This window comes from Pezoporus occidentalis, unplaced genomic scaffold, assembly GCF_034315485.1.
Source record: "Pezoporus occidentalis ecotype Australia unplaced genomic scaffold, CSIRO_AGI_Poc_V1 ctg230, whole genome shotgun sequence".
In the NCBI taxonomy this organism is placed as follows: Eukaryota; Metazoa; Chordata; class Aves; order Psittaciformes; family Psittacidae; genus Pezoporus; species Pezoporus occidentalis.
The window spans coordinates 330,092-350,168 of NW_026914181.1; the positions used below are offsets into that span (position 1 = coordinate 330,092).

General features: G+C 39.5%; 1 protein-coding gene across 20 annotated transcripts in view; it reads left to right on the plus strand.

Moving 5' to 3' along the window:
• Nucleotides 1–20,077, plus strand: part of AFG2A (AFG2 AAA ATPase homolog A) — a 226,725-nt gene that overhangs the window by 753 nt on the left and 205,895 nt on the right. For all 20 annotated transcript variants that reach the window (XR_009965407.1, XM_062621656.1, XM_062621652.1 and 17 more), the window contains exons 2-9: nucleotides 195–319; nucleotides 906–1,063; nucleotides 5,654–5,712; nucleotides 6,867–7,502; nucleotides 9,759–9,888; nucleotides 10,511–10,567; nucleotides 11,416–11,539; nucleotides 12,826–13,081. Coding sequence is in view for 19 of the 20 variants with exons in the window: in XM_062621656.1 (XP_062477640.1) it covers nucleotides 195–319; nucleotides 906–1,063; nucleotides 5,654–5,712; nucleotides 6,867–7,502; nucleotides 9,759–9,888; nucleotides 10,511–10,567; nucleotides 11,416–11,539; nucleotides 12,826–13,081 (1,545 nt within the window). In the remaining variant the exon portion in view is untranslated. The remainder of the gene's footprint in view (nucleotides 1–194; nucleotides 320–905; nucleotides 1,064–5,653; nucleotides 5,713–6,866; nucleotides 7,503–9,758; nucleotides 9,889–10,510; nucleotides 10,568–11,415; nucleotides 11,540–12,825; nucleotides 13,082–20,077) is intronic.

Consider the following 20,077-nt stretch of genomic DNA (forward strand, 5'->3'; position numbering starts at 1 on the left):
TCAGACCGGTCGAAAACACGGTCCTCTTACAGCGCAGACCCAGGATGGTCCCTGCACTTCGCTCATGGCTGAGTGCTGCCATTCATGGGGCTTAGAAGGGTTTTGTTAGTTATACTGATTGGGGAGTGCGAGAAACACTGAATTAATCTAACAAGTAGGAAAAAATGATTTTTTTTTTTTTCTGAAAATATTAGGAGATGATAAAGTTCCAAATATGTTGCGAAGAGACCTCGCCCAGCTGTCACTGAGCAGCATGAAGTCTGCAAACGTATGCATAGGTCGTCCGGTCTTGATTACGTCTGCTAATGGGCGACAGGAGGTGAGGCTCTTAATTATTCCTACAAGTGCTTTTTCTGGGGCTTTCAACATGTTTCTCTTGTATTCAGCAGGGACCAAAATGGAGCATGCATTGAGAAAGATAGCAAATGGGCTTATCCATGTTTTCTACTCTGTAGTTACATCTTTATTCTCAGTACTGATTTTTTTTTTTCCCAGAAGTGTATGTCGAGTGAATATATGTATTGTGTTTTGTATGATATATGTACGCACACGTTTTATTTGTGAAGAAAGAGTACAGCACTTTTCTTTCTTCATTGATTTGAGGCATTTCTTACAGTGTATGCTTTTGGGTCATCTGCAAAATGTGTAGGGTCTTGGAGGAATTTTTTGTCTCCTGTAGGCAAAGTATAACCCCTTCTTTCTTGAAAAGTGTCTTGGATCATACCTTAAGAACTCAGTGCTACTCAGTATCTTACTCTGTGGCACCAAGTTTTGACCTAATCCTTCTTCCCTCTCAGCAGATGTTTTTTATAACAAAACATTGCTCCTCCTAAGTGGAAGACTGGAAATGGTGGGAAGAAAAATCCATCTTAACTGACAGTTGTTTGCTTGCATCCTCTTCCTAGGTCTGTACTGCTTGGCCCACCACAGGCTTTCCAGGTGGGAAAGTTGGGCTGAGTGAAGCCACACAGAAGAACTTGAAAGCAAATCTGGGTGATGCTGTCACTGTGCAGCCTGTAATTGGTGCAGTCATCCAGGCAGAGGAAATCAATGTAAAGTTGAGGTATGGAACTTGTTATAACCTAGTGAGGTGTCTGCTTTACACTGCCGACTCCTACCTCTTAGAAGATGCTATTTTTTTCTCTTGCTTTGATGGTATTAGTACCTACACAAAATCAAACAAGTGCAGATGTTTGCAGGGTTAAGATTAAAGTTTAGTAACTGTTGGCTTACTGCCACTAACTGCAGCCCCCTGTGTGCACAGTGGAGTGGCTCAGCTGTTGTACAAAATCTGAGCTGAGGTGCTGTTGTCTCACATAAATGTGAGACATCAATGTTAATGACATTAAGCTCATTAGTCTTAAGAGAGTCTTTGTTTCACGTTAAATTAATGAATAGTAACTATAGCCCAGCATCTCCTGAAGCGGAGGTCAAGCTACCTGCATTGCGTTTACATTAGGCAAGGGTGTGTAACTGCACGATCAAGGCAGATTTGTTGAACTTGTAAGTCACTTGTAAAGGATGAGGATAATCTCTCTGTGTATAGTTGATGTCAGGTTAGAAGGAGCCTGTGTTGCTGCTGTTGTCATTAGAAAGTAAGCTGCACACTGCTATCTGAGAAGCTCTTGTTGAAAAGTCCTGTTGTGGTTAAGAGAAATACTGGCTGACAGCTTGGGGAGAGTGATTTTATATTTTTTTTAACTACTTCCCTTCAGAACTTGCCCTTTGTATATTTGTGGCTTTATGCTCTGGTTTTATTTACTGGAATATCTTTTAGGATTGGAAATTCTGAGGTGTTTCTTTTTTAATTGAAATTCAGTCCAAAAAAAGAAGCAAAAGGTACAAATCACAGTTGTCTTGAAGTCGTGAATGCACTGAGAAATTAACATTTTGCCAGTCTGCAGAATACAGACTTCCTGTATTTGTCATTCTCAAAACATCCCACAGTCACCATTTGGGTTGACGCAGAACCTGATTATAGTTAATTCCTAGATAAAGTTATTTTACAGTTACTTTGAAAGTGTGCCAATACTTCAATTACTATAAATTTACTTCACTTCCCCGTTAAGCCTCTGTTTTCAAACATGATGTTGTTGTCCATTTTAACAGGAAGATGCTGTTTTCCAGTGTACTGACTCTCAGAAATGCTAGTGAGGCAGTCTTGCTTTGCGTCAGGAATATAACCAACTTTTATTACAGTTTTAGTGGTTAATTTGGCTGCACATTATGTGCTGACTTCCTGCCATCAGCTTGCGTTGCCCTCTGTGCCTCTCTCCTTACCAGAAATGCAAAAAAAAGATATCTTTTGATATGGTTAATTTAATCCTATAGAAAGTTTTACTATTATTACATACTGTTTGGTTATAGAAGTGTTTGAAAACAGTCATTTCATTAAAAAGTGAACCTCACGTTAAATTAAATAATTAAGCATAATCTACTTATATTTCCCCATGTTAATATGCATTTTTTCTTCAAAGCTGAGACTTTTACAATACAAGCAAAGGATGAGGTCAGAGGAATTGAGTATGTAATTTCAGAAATATTTGATTACAGTAATTTTCTTTGGAAACTGTTCCACAATCAGAGGTTTCCCTCTTGGCCAGTCAAGAGTCAGGCTCTGAGGGTTGTTATACGTATGTACCACCAGATTAAATGACTGTTTTTCTAGAATTACTCTAGGAAAAAAAGAAAATGGTAACTGGTCTGTTTTAATCCTGTTCACTTATTACAAACCTTAGTGCCATTCTACCATGTAAGAATATAAATTATTAAAAGAAATGGAAATCCCGTTATCTGAGTACTGCCTAGGTTTCTAGCCACTTCACAGTTGCAGCTCCTTCTCTGCAAATTAATACCTCTAGGGAGCTGCTTGCATACATAATTTAGCTTTTTTCTTCTTCTTTTTTTTTTTTTTTTCAAATCAGTCCCCAGCCTCAGACTCCAAAAACGTAACAAGATGTGTTTACTTGTCAGGAATGGCAATGATATTTTGAGTGAGCTCCTCTAAATTAGCATAATACACCTCTTTCCGTCAAGTTCCTTTGTTAGTAGAATTGAGAGCTGGGGGTTTATTTCTGGGTTTAGAGCGCCCCCCGTTGATCATACTTTTATTTGCAGTAGCTGTAACTTTAAATGTCTTACACATTGCAGTGTGTCTGAGGAGTGGGGAGAGATAATGGTGTCTGTGCTCTCAGTGGCGTGAGGTATTTTAATAGACACTGGAGAAAGACATTCTCACAAGACACTTTTTACCTTGCACTTGCTTTAGGTTAAGACCACATTTGTTCAGTTGTGTGTTAAATCCCAGTTGAGAAAATGCTGTAGGCCTGGCCAGGGCTGGTGAGGCTTAAGGCTTATCTGTTGAGTCACTTAAACTTGGTTAAATAAAAGATTAGAAAATATGTCATGGAGAGGAATTGTACTGGTTTGATAGTGGATATACAGTGCTTAAGGCATGCATGGTTTTGCAAGTGTTGAAGATACTAGTTTCATGAATAGAAGATGTGTATGTGTGTTTGCAGGGCTGGAAGAGACTTATTTTATCTGTAATATTTTTAAATTCAGTAAATGTAGCAATGGCTGTTTGCGTGGTGAGATGAGAAGCATGCATTTCATATATTTAATCTTTAAAAATGGTAAATATAAGTTATGATATTGTTTATTTCAGCATTATGTATAGAAAAACTAACCCAGAATTCAATATGCATGCTTCTTTTGTTGCTATGTGTCTAATATTCAGATAGTATAAAAAACAGACTAGGGACAATGTGGGCCCTCTCCAGAAGCTATCAGGAGAACTGGCTACCCTGGATTTGGAGAAGGCTGAAGCTCATAATGACTTCTTTGCCTCAGCCTTCACTGGCAAATGCTCTGACCACGCCACCCAAGTGTTGTAAGGCAGAGGCAGGGATTGTGAGAGTGAAGACCTCAGGCCCACTGTAGGAGAGGATCTGGTTTGAGACCGTCTTAAGAACCTGAATGTACACAAGTCCATGGGACCTGATGAAATCCATCTGCGGGTCCTGATGGAGCTGGCGAATGAAGTTGCTAAGCCACTGGCCATCATATTTGAAAAATCATGGCAGTCAGGTGAAGTTCCCAATGACTGGAAAAAAGGTAATATAGCCACCATTTTCAAGAAGGGAAGAATGGATGACCCAAGGAAATACAGACCAGTCAGTCTCACTTCTGTGCCTGGCAAAATCTTGGAGCAGATTCTCCTGGGAGGCATGCTAAGGCACATGAAAAACAACAAGGTGCTTGGTGACAGCCAGCATGGCTTCACTAAGGGGAAATCCTGCTTGACCAATTTGGTGGCCTTCTGTGATGGGCCTACGGAACTGACAGACAGGGGTAGAGCAGTTGATGTCATCTACCTGGACTTGTGCAAAGCGTTTGACACTGTCCCACACGACATTCTTGTCTCTAAATTAGAAAGACACCAATTTGATGGATGGACCACTCAGTGGATAAAGAACTGGCTGGATGGCCGCACACAAAGAGTTGTGGTCAATGGCTCAATGTCCAGCTGGAGACCAGTAACGAGTGGTGTCCCTCAGGGATCGGTGTTGGGACCGGTCTTGTTTAACATCTTTGTCGCTGACATGGACGGTGGGATTGAGTGCGCCCTCAGCAAGTTTGCAGATGACACCAAGCTGTGTTGATACGCTGGAGGGAAGGAATGCCATCCAGAGGGACCTTGACCCACTTGTGAGGTGGGCTGATGCCATCCTTATGTACCATGCCAAGTGCAAGGTCCTACACCTGGGTCAGAGCAATCCTAGGCACAGCTACAGGTTGGGAAGAGAAGAGATTCAGAGCAGCCCTCCGGAGAAGGACTTGGGGGTGCTGGTCGATGAGAAAATGAACATGAGCCAGCAGTGTGCAGTCACAGCCCAGAAAGCCAACCATATCCTGGGCTGCATCAAAAGGAGTGTGACCAGCAGGTGGAAGGAGGTGATCCTTCTCCCCACTCTGCTCTTGTGAGACCTTGCTTGGAGTATTTTTGTGCAGTTTTGGTGTCCTCAACATAAACGACATGGAACTGTTGGAACAAGTCCAGAGGAGGGCCAGGAGGATGATCAGGGGACTGGAGCACCTGCTGTAATCAAGACAGGCTGAGGAAGTTGAGGCTGTTCAGCCTGGAGAAGAGAAGGCTGTGTGGAGACCTCATAGCAGCCTTCCAGTATCTGGAGGGGGCCTTTAGGGATGCTGGGGAGGGACTCTTCATTAGGGACTGTAGTGATAGGAGAAGGGGTAACAGGTTCAAACTTAAACAGGGGAAGTTCTTTACTGTAAGGGTGGTGAGACACTGTAATGGGTTGCCCAGGGAAGCTGTGAAATGCTCCATCCCTGGCAGTGTTCAAGGCTGGTTGGACAGAGCCTCGGGTGACCATTTACTGTGAGGTGTCCCTGCCACGGCAGGGGTGTTGGAACTAGATGATCTTAAGGTCCTTCCCAACCCTAACTATTCTATGGTTCTATTATGTGAAGACTGGCAAGTGCTCATCCATCTTTTCTGTTTGTGGGGTTAAATGATATCCTGTAAAACAGGTGGTATTTGTTTGTTTGGTGCCTTAATGGTGTGGACTCTGTGTTGGTTTTGAAGTAGTTACTGCTTGGAAAAATGCTTTCTTTTTCCTTCCTACCACAGGGACAAAGATGCCACCATTAATGCCGAGGAAATGTCTGTCTGTCTACTGAGAAACCTAGGTACAAGTTTTGTTGCTTCTCTTTTGACTGTTTAATTTTTGTAGTAGATCCACAAGTTCTGGATGGAAAAGCAAACAGGTTCCTCTGGTGTTCTCAGTTGAGAGCTTATAGCAAAATAGAGTACCTTATCCTGGTCATGCTTCTTTTAGGGATTTGTCTTCTTTCGGCTAAATAATTTTGCCTTGCTGTAAATATGTAATTTACATTAATTGTGATCTATTTCTTCTGATCATTATACATACTACTGGTTCAGGTTACGGCTTTTTAGCAATCATTGCTGGCCTTCTGGCTGATATTGTGATGCTCTTCAAAATTTACTTGCAGTGTAAAAACGAGATAAAAGATCAATATTAACATGAAATCCCATACTCTGAATTACTTTTTTTTTTTTTTTTTTGTGTTGGTGATAAGTGAGGAAAATTGCTCTTTATTGGGTGGCGCATAAGTGTAAGTAAGGCAAAAAAAGCCAGTTAACCTGTGGAAGATATAGCACTACCCAAAGCACTCACTGCAAGTTGTTCTACTCAAAGGGAATATTCTGATTTAGGAATTAAGAAGAGTATTGCTATGCTAAGAAGCAGAAAACATTTGCATTTCAAATGTTTCATTTCAAATTCATGAGTTTGGAAATAATAAATCATGTTTACATTTCTGCCTTTGTTTTTTTTGTGCCTGTAGGGTGTGTTCAGATCACATTGCTTAATCTTTCTCTGTCAGTGCAAAGGCTAAAAACCTTGGCTTTTTGTTAGGCCAAGACTCTCAAAGAAGGTTGTCTAACCATGAACTGTTGTGAACTTATTAGGCACACAACAAATACAAAATTTTTACTTCTTACTAATTCCACATTCTCCCGTTGTATGGTGTGTGAAATTTAAAAGGGTCAGACTAATGATGTTTAGTGTGAGAGATTACATATGGTACTGGTGAATATTTACCCAGTAGTCTGTTTGTGCATAAAAGGATCATTGAAATGAACTGAAATTACATGGAAATTACCTGTCTTTTGTTATGCTTATTTAGAGCACTCCCTGACTAGTCTTCCTCACACAGAATTGTTCTGATACAAGAATGTCTGAATGTTATTGCTGCCAAAGTACATTGAAATGTTGTCTTTTTCTTGTCTTTTTTTTTTTTTTTTTTTAATCTTCCCATAGATGGGAAGATTGTTTTACCAGGAAATCTCTTGGCTTTCACCTTCTATGGCAGAGCTTGTAACATTGTGGTGATGAAAGTGAAAGGAACTGATGGTGGAGAGCTGACTGCCCAGGGCAGCACCGTTTCTGGTGATGTGCATGAGCCAGACCTTGAAGGATCAAATTTGGACACAAGTATGTTAGATTTGTCCTTCCAGCTCGGCAAGATGGATATTGACAATAGTCCAGAGGTTGCATCTATGAGCACACCAAGCAAACTGATGGATCCAAGTTCACCACTTACACCCAGTTCTGCTGTGATGGCCAGTGATCAAGGTGCTGGTCAGGCAGAGAAAACCTGCAGCAAGGGAGATGGCGCAGACCTCAGTAGTAATTTGGAGTTGTCTGGGAAAGGAGGCAGTGAGGGACTCCCACTGACTGGCAAAACTGGACAAATAAGCAGTGCAGACACTTTTTATTTTATTTCTTCAAGAACTAGAATCAGTTTTATTGAAACAAGGTCCAATGCAACAGATGATGGTGACTGTGAATCCCAAGTCACCTATGATATGATAGGAGGTCTAAGCAGCCAGCTCAGAACTATTAGAGAAACAGTTGAACTGCCCTTGAAGCAAGCTGAACTGTTCAAGAGTTACGGTATGATGCATAAGAGTTGGCTTCTTCATTTTATACTAGTTTTTCTTCTTTAACATGACTTTGTTTAATTTTTTGTAAAACCAAGCTATTGCAGGAATATGCACTGAATTTTATTTAATGCTGGTGTGGTATACATGTGTGTTTGAACAATGTCAAGCTGTTTTATAATGCTTGCTGTATGGATACTATGAAGATGTTATGATTAGGTCGTGAAAAATAATTGAGTAGGGAAGAAATACTTGTCTGTACAAAAAAATTCAGGCATGCATCAGCAGGTTTTACAGCAAATAGGAAAGACTTCTGTACTTGTGCATTTAAAGGTGCGGATGTTTGTGTCTTCATAAGATTTCAGTTTGTTCTGGTAGAGTCAACTAATTACATCTTTTTAAGTTGATAAAAACTCAGTTGGATTAATTTATCTGCTGTTTTTATCCCTGCATGTTGTAGGGTTCCTGCAAAATTTTAGGGAAGCTTTTGAGGCTGTTTACTCACTACTCAGTGTGTTTAGTAGGGAATGACAAGGTAGAAAAAAATAACATGATTACTGTTGCCATATATAAAGTCATACTTAACATATGTAGAAACTTTGGGGATTTTTGTGGCAAAGATAAAACTCTGTACTGTGTATTTATCACAAATGGATATGTATAAAGTAGATGCTTCTGCTCATTGTGCTTGTTTAGGTGTGGATCACTGTGAGACAGGCTTTTACCTGTAAATATTTCTTTAATATGATGTCTTTGAGGCTTTTTATTTCTCTTCCTTATCTATCCACACATAGGCTTAGGGAGGACATGATTTCAGTTATTACTGGGAAAATTCAAAAAGACAGTCTTTCGGTGTACATTGCTTGGGTGTGATGGGCAGGTGTCAATGGAATGGTGTGAGGCATCTTCATCCGCATGTGGTCCAGCTCAATTCACTGACATCCAACCTCAGCATCACCACATGATTTTGTGTTAGCAGAAAGTTTGCTTCAGCATCAGTGTTCTTCATACTTAGTCCCAAAACTGCTTGATCAGCTTCTGTATTAATTACATGAGAGATGATGATGTTTCCTCGTCAGTTGCAAACCTTTCATAACCATTAAAACGTTGAGAGCCCTTGTCTCCTCATGGGGAACAAGGCTGTCAGCTGAGTGAGACCTTGGTTCAGCAGCTCCGTTTCTTGCCAGTACCAGAAACACCGCATGAGGGAGCAGCACATACTTTAACGTACTCTTGTAAAGTAACCTCTCCTTAAAGACACTTCTATCCTGTGACAGTTAGCAGACAGTTTGAGTATGTTAGTTCCTAATATTTGGACTTTCTGTCTATGCCAGCTCTATTATTTTCCATCACCACTGGGATATGACCTGCCCTTCAAGCATTGTTCTCTGTCTGGTATTGCAGTACCAACTGATGTTTCTTCTTTGGTTGTGTTTCAGCAATGCCTTTAGTGACAGGGTCAGTCCTTTGTCAGACTTTCCTTCTTTTTGCTTTCTAATTTTTCATCTGTTTTTGGCTTTGTGCCCATTTGGTTTGGCTTTTGCTGGTCTGAAACTTTTTGGGGGCCTCTGCCTGGGATCATAATAGTACTTCATGCAGTTACCTGTAGTTTCTGTCCAGTTTTAACTGTATACAGTCATACCTTGTTCTTCTGGTGCCCCTTATGTTGTGTGCCTGAATGTTTCTGTCTGTTTTAGCTTGTAACATGTGCCACTAAAGAGGCAAATTAATCCTTTTGATGTGTGTTCTTAATTTTTTTTAAGTATTCTTGAATTGAACCTCAGTATTTCTGAGGGATTTTTCTGAACTGAACCTCACAGTATTTCTGAGGGAGAAGTGGTTTTCTGACATTGGAAATTCGTAATAATGACACTAAGAATCATTAATTACTTATTAAAGTACATTCATGGATGTTGGGTACTTGGTCCAATAGTTTTTTTGAAAAAAATCCCCAAAACAAACACCATAATGCATATGGAGAATTATAATGTTGAACTACTGAAAAATATAATGATTGAAATAGCTGCTTTTTAAACAGAAGCATCTGGACTTCAAAAGAAAAAATACAGATCTGTGCTCTGTATAAGAGTGCTCTTTCTACTGAAAGCCTACAATTCTATCAAAATGATGCATCTGTTAAAGAAGTTAATGCTGAGGTCAAGTTATAACTGGTAATAACTATGACAGTGAAAATGTGCACATGCAGGTTGTTCAGACTGGCATTTATCATAAATAACTTCCTTCTCTGTGTGCATGTGCTTGTTGAAAGGCATCCGTCCTCCTAGAGGAGTGCTCCTGTATGGCCCTCCAGGTACTGGGAAGACTATGATTGCCAAAGCAATTGCAAATGAGATTGGCGCTCACGTTATGGTTATTAATGGTCCTGAAATAATCAGCAAGTAAGTCCACCCAATTTATTTTCATTGATTCAAAAAATATATTGGCTTGAAGTCTGTCCTGGCGTCTGTCTGTTTGTGGGTAGCCCATAGCCAGTTCTACATCTATCTGCCCAGGAAGGTAAAAAACTAACGGGAAAGGGTTGTCTCCAGTAGGGCTTATGTTTCTTCTTGTAATAAGAGAGGTTTATTGGATTTAGCCAATAAATTTATGTAAGGCAAGAACTAAATTAAAGAGGGGATTAAAACTGCATCTGCAATTGCATGTTAGTTCTGCAACAAGAAGCGTGGCATATTAAAGCATAATTGAAATGAAGGTGACACTGCACCAAGAAATGTCTCCTGGGAATTGTTTGTTTGCTTTAAAAATATAGATAAAATTAACACAGAAAAGAGAAGTTTTGGCCTTTAATCTTCATTCTAGTTACAGGATGGTAATATATTTGCCTGTGCTCCATTTTACCTCAATTTCTTGTTCTTGTGGAAATAAAGTTTGTTGTAGATTCGCATGTACTTGGGGACTTTGAAAGGGTGTGCTATGGCTTTTTGGAATACACAGGGCTTTTCCAAGTTGCCTGGAAAAGACCAAAACATGATTTTTATTGAAGTATTTTAATTATTTTAGGTTTTATGGGGAGTCTGAATCAAGATTACGTCAGGTATTTGCTGAAGCTTCCTTGTGGTATGTTCTTTTGGATAATTTTTACTTTTACCACTTACTTGCAGTATTGATTCCAGCATTAATGTTCTTTAAGAAAAACATTTGCAAGAATGTTTGAATTGTAGTTTTTTCCTGCAGTGGTTTTTAAGAGGAAGTAAATTTGTTTATATAGAGCTTAGCTAGAAGGAAAGCAGTGAAATTTTAGTATGCCTATTAAATGCTTTTGGACACTACCCTTTTTAAGGGACTGTTGTAGATGGTGCCAAATCGCTCAACCTGTATCATTAGTGTGTTGTGCGTACGCTTATTTCAACAGATAGAAGCAGGAGCTAGAGTTTCACCTGGACCCAATTTTTTCTCTCTAGTTTTATCTTTGGAGAGCAATGCAGCACGCTGCTGAGCCATGGAAGCCAGTTCTAAATGAGCTAGTGTTGGTTCTATATAGCTATAGCACGCCTCTGGATTAAGCTGGCATTCTGCCCAAATTTATTAGACCTTGTTATGGCAGACTTTAGATTTCCAGATGATTGGTGTTCACAGTACATCAGCAAAAGACTCGCATACTGTATTTGTAGAAGAGGCAAATAAACTGCTGCCTTTTTTACTCATGTTGAGTCTTTGGGAGGAAGAAGTAAAAACTTAGATTGGTAGGTCATCTTGAAGGTATTAGTTGTTTGATATATTAGTCATTTTTGTTCAAGGTTGAAACTTTCCACCTTCCACCTGAAGGAGTGGAATGCTTGTCAATTTTTGTAGGACCTGGATGTTTTTCATAAACAGCTTAGTATTTCTCTGCCTTGGTGTTTTAAATCTTCCTGAGCACCTTAACATTAACTGCCCCCCCCCCCCCTTTTTTTTTTCCTCTCCAGTCAGCCATCCATTATATTTATAGATGAGTTGGATGCACTCTGTCCCAAGAGAGAAGGGGCTCAGAATGAAGTTGAAAAGAGAGTTGTTGCTTCACTGCTGACGTTAATGGATGGCATTGGCTCAGTAAGTAGCCTGTATTGCAACAATTAATGTCTGTGAGGACTAGCTGCCCAAAATAATTTTGCTTCTATAAAGCAGCCAATTCTAGATGAGTCATTTGGGAGAAAACAGGCTTAAGGGAGAGTTTATAATCTAATGCTTTGTTAGGTGCTAAGTGGAAGACATAGGAGGAGAATGTCTCCTGATAACTATGAGATTAAAAGCTTTCTTCCATTCACTGTCTTTCCTTTGCCTTCTTCCACTCTTGTAGTTTCGCACATAAATAGCCCATCATTGAACAAATCCAGATTTTCTGGATTTCTTTTTGCTCTGAAATCAAAGTCATGAAAATATTTCTGGTGATATGTAGGCTGCATTATTAAAGGCAACAACAGGTATTTCGAGATTGCCATAGTAATATTTGGCACATAAAAAAGCCTTCTGAAGAAGCAGTACATTTCAGTTGAGTACATTATGGATTAAGCCGACAAAGTTGGCAATCTCTCATCGATAATTTTATGATTATCAGCAGGAAACATGAAAGAAATCTCTCCACAGTATGAAAATTAGTTTTGTGCTGTTTTATGTGATCTGCAAGTTTCTCATTTTTTTTTCTGCATGATAGTTTGAGTTATCCAGTCTGGAGTTGTTCACAGGCAGAACATGTTTTCTGATGGCAAAGGGAGATACTCTTCACTCTTAGTGAATGAGTGTTTCATTCACTAAGAGAATGGTACTGCAAGAGACTTCTTAGCTGATTTTGCCTCACTCTAACAGTGCAAAAGCAGAGCCTGAGGAAATTGTTTAGGATTTTTGACCTATAAAGCTACAGGAAGCTTTATAACCTCCTGTCTCTGCTGGTTTTGATGCCTTAAATTATTTGTTTCTCAACCTTGTTTATTCAAGGTCTGCTGATACCTTTCTGTTCTTTGTGGCAATGCTGCCTTTTAGCTTAAACACTGCTTTTTTCTTTCCTTGGTGCTTACTTTCCTGATATGTAAAGCAAGATAGAAAAGTAAGCACTTGGGGATTAAAATGGGAGACACTAGAATGAGGGCATCTTGGAGGAAAGATTCTCTTGTATTATCGGTATGTGCAGCCTACAGTATTGCTAAATTGCAATTAAGGATAGGTTGGATGGGATCATTTGTGGGCTATATATTCTGAAACGTTCGCTTTCTTCCTCTGTAGGATCTCAGGATTTTGGTGTGTGTCATATTTGGGAAAATTAAGCAAGAAGTATTTTTATAAGCTGTGTATCATTTGATTGTATTTTAAAATTAATATTTTGCTTTGTTTGATGCCTTCAGGAGGGCAGTGAAGGACAGCTCTTGGTACTTGGGGCCACTAACCGTCCTCATGCACTGGATGCAGCACTGCGCAGACCTGGGCGTTTTGATAAAGAGATTGAAATTGGAGTCCCTAATGCCCAAGACCGTCTGGACATACTCCAAAAGCTTCTCAAGAAAGTCCCCCATTCACTCACAGCAGCAGAGTTGGCACAACTAGCTGATAGCGCACATGGTTATGTGGGTGCAGACTTAGCAGCCTTGTGCAAGGAAGCAGGTAAGACTTCATGCATCTTATTTAGGATCTTACTTTCTTACTTTATTGTTAATCTCTTTATTTTGTTTAAAAAATTCCACAGTCTGTACTAATAGCTTTTAAACCAATGAAATTTAATTTTTGTGTCAAAGAAAATATAGCCAAGCATGGAGCACAAGGAACACCAGTCTGCTCCTGGGCACATCAGAAATAAAAAAGCCTTTGAGTATTAATAGATTTGAAAAGTGAATGTCAAGATAAGTAACACTGGGGAGTCCTCTGTGCCAATTCTACCATATTAGAGAGCTAGCTGCCTTTCAGTAAACCAACGGTTTAGTGAGGTACCTGATATATCCCAGAGAGTTTTTCTACTCTAGATCCTGCCCCTTCCATACAAAAAACCTAAGTCACTCAGGCTGGACAGGTTGTCCTACAGATCCTTGTTCCCAGGAGACTGTGGGCCTGAGTGGTGTTTACTGTGTCTCCTTTCTTTTGTGCCTGTATTTCATTTGCCTGCCGATGCGGAGCTTGTAACATGAGTGAGGAGACCTTGTGCACCTGGGTCAAGTTGTGCCATGGAACTGGGAGAGCTAGAGAGCACGGCCAGTGCTGGGGCCTGGGAAGTGCCTCTGGCCTCCAGCACAGGCATAGCCTGGAGAATTATCCACACATTATACAGCCAGGGTTCAGTATGTTCCAGGGAATACTTAAGTTCACTTCTGTTTTCCTTGGATGAAATATTAAAAGCATCAATTCTTACATTTTGCTAGAATGCATCTACACGGTTTAAGTGTTGGACCATGAGCAGCCTTTTAAAACAGACTAATCAAAATATGACTCTTCAGCTCGGCTTATGTGTGTTTTCCCCCTTGTAGTTTGCGAGTATGTTTGCTGTATGTGCTATTTACTTTTATTTCCTTTGGCACTGGGACAGCTTCCTCTGGCAGTGACGCAGTGCACAGTTAATTCTTGCATCAGAATTAACTATGAAGATTACAGAAGTTTTATTAAGGGTGATGGCACCTGGAACAGCAAGGTTTTTACTTGCCAGTTTCCTGAATTTTTAAGGGATAGCTCTCAAATATGAATTTATGGACTTTTGTATGGATCAGGAAGAAAAAAATACGTATGGACACAGACCATATTATAGTGTGCTTCAGTTGGCCTCAGTTGTGTTTTAAGCTCTAAGTTAGCAAACATTCATTTTAAAACAAATATATACAAACAACAACATGAAAAAGATAAACTCCCTTTTTACTTTCCTTTCTTTGTTTTTGGAAGCCTCTCAATCTGCCTGTCTCACAGTCATCACATAGTAAACACTTAACTAATCTAAAACTTTCAGTGAGAAGTGTTGTGGTTTCAATTCCAAACATGACCCAGCCTGGACTTTCCTTGTGCACATAGATTCTGGACACTTCATAATCCAGCTGCAAATCAGTGATATTTATACACTTAATGAGGGCCTTTTAGAAAGAAATTTTGAATGTTGTGCAAATTGAACATTACCTCCTATCTAGAGTCAAAACTTCTGGCATCTACCTGTGACTGATTGCAGGACTATCCGAGAGCTTTGTAGCCAGAGCTAATACTGGGAATTGGAGAAGGAGGATGTCTCCTTTCTATTGATCTTTGTTCTTGAATGCTGTTAAAATTTCCTTGTCTTTGTTAACTTGGGCTGACCTCTGATGGGGACAATACAGTCCAGCCCAGTTAACTCTTTGTACCCCACATGTATTTTTCAAAGAGTTGCAGAAGCATGATTTTGTCAAAGTATGACATAAACTGAATTTAAGTTGCTCATTGTTAAAGAACAATCTCAGTTGGATTCTGTTTTTTCTGATGAAGCTCTTGAGTACCAATTTTTATATTAAGTTTTCAACACCCTGTAAAATATTAGTGCTTTCACTGAAGCTAAACTTAGAAAAGACTAGCTTTTATGAGATAATAATGTTACCTCATAATGATAAATAATAATATTTCTCATCAGCAGAGCAAGGTTATTTCATATAGAAAATTTTGCAGTGTTTTGTCTAGTCTTGTTTGTTGTTCCAAGCAATGGGCTTCTGTTGCTTCACTTAAGAAACTGAACTGTGGGCCAAGATAGCTTGTTGTCCAGGAATGCTCTCTGATACTCAGCCGAAGTTTTCCTTGTTTAGTTTTATTCCATTATTTCTATTTACATCCTTGTATAACCCGTTCACTCTCCCTCCTTAGTGTTTACACCCTTTGGATATCTCTAGGCTGTTCTCATGTCCTCTACCTCCTAATTCATTACTGAGCCAAGCTATAAATATTTAGCTGTTTTAATCTTTTCTCATAAATAAGTCCTTCCTGCCTTCTGAGAAATCATGTTCGTTTTCTCTGAACTCCCTCCAGTTTGTCAATAATCTTTTGCTAATGTGGGGCTCAGAACTGAACCTTGTATTTCGTATATATTGCAACATAAACCGTGATACAAACATATAGTTGACTGCTGGTGCACACTTTGAAATAACCAAAATGCTTAATGTTCAGGCAATAGCTGTGTTAAGAGTTCTTTTACAAATTTTAAGGTTGCTCTCACCACTTCTGCAGATGATGGGTGTGTAAGTACAGGTGAAACATGAAAACTAATTTAGAAGCAGGAATTCTGAACTCGGAAACACAAGTTCAGTTTTGGGTACAAGGTTATTGTTGCTCGCTAATTGTATTGCAGCAGTGGTCTTTGGGAGACTTGAGTCATAGAATCATAGAATCATAGAATAGTTAAGGTTGGAAAGGACCTTAAGATCATCTAGTTCCAACCCACTGCTATGGGCAGGGATACCTCACACTAAACCGTCTCACCCAAGAGTCCTGATTAACCCATTTATATCTGTAGGTACTTGAGTTGTGGCTAGAAAGCCTAAAAGTTTACAGGCTATGTTTAAATGTTAAAATATGTTTATATTCTTAATACTAAGTTTAGATCATTTCCAAAGGACTCATCCTTCCTTATCTGATATTTCAGCTCTTGTCTTTAGGGCATGTACTGTGTGTATACTGCTTATGTAAGCCAAGGGTTTGCAATGGTAATTAATGTAACACATGTAGTAATTGTAGGTCTATGATAGGCAAACATTTCACTTTTATTTCACTTTTGCATCTATAGTTAGGTTTTCTAAGCTACTTCATTATAAAATCTTTGATGTTTGTCTTCTGTGTAACTCTGAAGATGTGAAAAGTAAATAGCTATTGTAGAGTTAAACATACTCCAACTGTTTTGTTGGCAGAAGTTATTTGTTCTCCAGTGCAGGAACTGGTTGGTGGTACTTCTGGGGTCAGACAGGCAAGTTTTCTTTCCTGTTCAGCAACTCTGTACGTTTTCATGGAAGTCATTAAGAAGTTTTAGGAGCTTTTAATGTTCTGCTTTCACTGAGTGTTTCTAGGCCTCTGTGTATATCGTGTGTACAGACTTGCAGTGTTATGTATGCTGGAATGGGCAAGGAAAGGAGAGGTGGACAAGAAACCTGGAGAGTCTATGCAGTGTGCTCTGAGCTTTTTCAAACAGGGTATTATGACCAAACATTTGTGAAATATTTATATATAGACAGATATAATAATCAGTTAAGAGTGGTTTTTATTTATCTGCTGAATTTTTAAAATATGAGGGAATTTGTTTTCCAATGCTGCCTTTTCCTCTACTAAAGATACAATTCTGGTTTCTCACAAAATGAAATTGCAAAACTTTGACTTCATAGGAAGAACGCTAGGTATCATGAAGCTTACAGTATTGTTGCAAGAGTTGACATCAGGGTGACAGGCATCAGCTCTGTAAATGTATCTATCTCAGCCCGAATTGCTATGCAGAGTGCTTGTATTCCCTCTCACATGTTGAGGAAGTATTATTTGTCTGGTTTATAAATAACTATGGTCATTCCAGCAGAATTAAATGTAAACCTGGTATTTCTAACATGGCAAGTATCACTAACTTAGGTGCAGTGCTTTCAGAATCAGTGTACCTCGTCTCTGTCCAGTGTTACATTATCTGTAGTGACTGTGTTGGAGAAATTGGGATTTCTGTGACCCTCTATTGCCAAGCAATATACTTGCCATTTCCACAATTAACTGCATACATTCATGTAGGTTAGCAGCATAGTATGGAAAACCTGCAAGCACTTTGATGGGTGCTGGACATGTGCACATCACCAGGCTCCTTGTGGTAGACTCTTGAGGACTTGGGTGTCCTCTGAGGGATTCACATGCACAGAATTCTTGACAAGGGCTTAGCTATGTGTGCAGCTAGGAGTCATATTCTTAAAACTGGGAGAGGTCTTCTGTGTCCCAAGTTACTCAGTAGACTACCTTTTAGTGTGAAGAGCTGTCTTCTGAATTGTTTTATCTCAAGCAGAGGTGGTGTCTAGAAGAAGGACTTTGCCACATCCTTGTTCATATTGCCCGTGTTTGTATGTCCCTGAGATCTTGTTGCTTCTGCTTTAATTAATTTGCCACACAGTCTTTTTATTAATTCCCTAAGAAATGTAATAGTTTTGATTTAATGGCAAAGATAAGCCCTGCGCTTTTTTTTTTTATTTTTTTTTTAAACATATGAAATGTCAATTAGGTAGCAGGGACATGAATGGTATAAACTGTACTGAATGTTAGAAGATGCTTAGCAACAAGGTTTCCAAATATAGGAATTTATTATAAACTTAGCCTTCTATGGCTGCCTGTAGCATTTCAAGAGGGTGAATATAAATATAGCTTGATTTCTTCAAGTAGTGGATTCAGTCATACTGTTTACAGAGAAAGGAAGTATTTGCTTTATAATTCTTAGAATATATCTTGAACATCCTTGTTTATTACACATAATTTCAGTGTGCTGCTATAAAACACTTGGACTGTGATAAGGTAGCATCACGAAGAGAGGAAGAGCAAACGTCTTTGTTTAAATAGTGGTCTCTCTTGCAATAACATCTGTTTGGTTCCAGTGAGGATGCTGCATTGCAACCACCAAAACTTTGAAACTTCTGTGAAAGAAGCACTAATCACTTTGTTTGCATTGAAGTTTTTTTTTAAAACTGCCTGGTTATAATACAGTAAACACAGTTAAAGGTATCATCTTGCTTAGCCTTTTGGATTATAATTCTTCAGTGGCTTGAAATGGCTGTTACAAAAAATCTTATGGAAATAAGACACTGTCGTCGTTTAAACCCAGCCAGCCAGCTCATTCACTCACTCCCCCCCTTTTCCTCCCTCTTTCTTTCCTTCCCCCGCTCCGCTCCACTCCCAGAGGGATGGGGAGGAGAACTGAGAGAATGCAACTCCCACTGGTTGAGACAGGAATAGTCCAGCAACAAATGTACAACACAAATCACCACCGCTACCACCAGCGACAGCAATGATAAGAGAAAATAACAAGGGAAGAGAATACGATACCACCTGCTGAAAATGAGTCTGACCCAGAAGAGACCCTGTGTCCTTCCGGGTAACTCCCAGTTACCCCTCCGGGCATGACGTGCTGTGGTATGGAATACGTCTTTAGCTAGCTTGGGTCAGGTGTCCTGTCTCTTTTTCCTCCTGGCTTCCCATCCTCCCTGGCAGAGCATGAGACTCACAAAGTCCTTGGTCAGGGTAAACATTACTTAGCAACAACTGAAAACATCGGTATTATCAGCGCTGTTCCCAGGCTGAAAGTCCAAACACAGCGCTGCACCAGCTACCAAGAAGGATAAAAATTGACTGCTACTGCTAAACCCAGGATAATCTTCAGTCAGTATAAATCAGGATTATTCTGCTGAATCTGTGAAGCTGCTTGTGTAGACATATGAAATGGTCTGTTGTCTTATGTTCATAATTTGAGAGTCCTCTTTTTTTGAGATCTTATTGTCTATGATACTCATTTGGTCCTTTTATTACCCCTGCATTCTGATGAGTAACACAGCTAGGATGGAGAGTCCTTATGCTGCTTAATTTATAGCCCTGTATATTGATTATATGTAGCTACTAGATGTGTGAAAGTGTAAGTTATTTAAGGGGATACTCTACCCGGCTTTTCCTGCAGCTGAGAAACTTCCTGCTATATCTTTTATGATCCCCAAAATAGTTTGTGCAATCCATTTACATTAAAAAGAAAACAATAAAAGAATTAGGCAGTTGAAGGGCTGGCTCCTAGGTGTTTTGTTTTTCCCTGTAATTGATGGGTAAGTAAATTCTCCTGAAACTCAGGAATGTCTCTTTGTTAGATTTATGTGTTTGGTTTTTTTTTCCCCCAGCTTCTGCAGTTTTGGTAGCCTGGCCACCTGCAAAGAAGCGTGAGGCCTTTAGGCTAATGTGATTAACAGCGAATCTCTGTGTGCACTGAGCACCAGCCTCTGACTGGTGTTTGAGTTAGACAAACACTGTATTCAGTATGTGATTGCTCAGCCTTGTATCTCAAATCCGAGCTCTCCTTTTCAGCTCAGTCTCAGTCTTGATGAAACAGCCTAGTGTTAGGGCATCAAAAATATCTACCCTTTCTTCAGGCCATAAACACTCAGTCTGAACCTTTCCCAACATGATTTGGACCTGAGTTCTGCTGGAGGGTGTGCGACAAATGTAAATATTTTTCTTGGGCTTTAATCCTAAATGTAGGAATGTTGGCTGAGACACTGTTGAAAGTGTAGATATTGACAAAGGCAGTTGACAACCAAGACAGTGGAATTGTTTTTTAGCTTGTTTTCAAATTAACTGATTGCAGTTACAGATTTTAAGGGAAAGCAGTGCTTGACATGCTATAGGTTTTTTATTCCTGTATGGAAAGTGACTGGAAATACCATATCTATGTTGTGGTTTGTTTGGTTGTTGTGTCGTGTCGTTCCCCCCCCCCCATTTTGTAGCATGGAAAAAGATTGAAACCATGCTGCTGCAAGCAATCTGCTTTTGCATTCTCTAACTGAATAGTGGTTCCCATTGGATATTCAGAATGAGGTGAGAAAGGTCACTTGCCTTTTTATGAAAAGGTGATGTAGAAAATGTATTTTTTTGGACAGGAATATGAATAACAAATACAGTCAG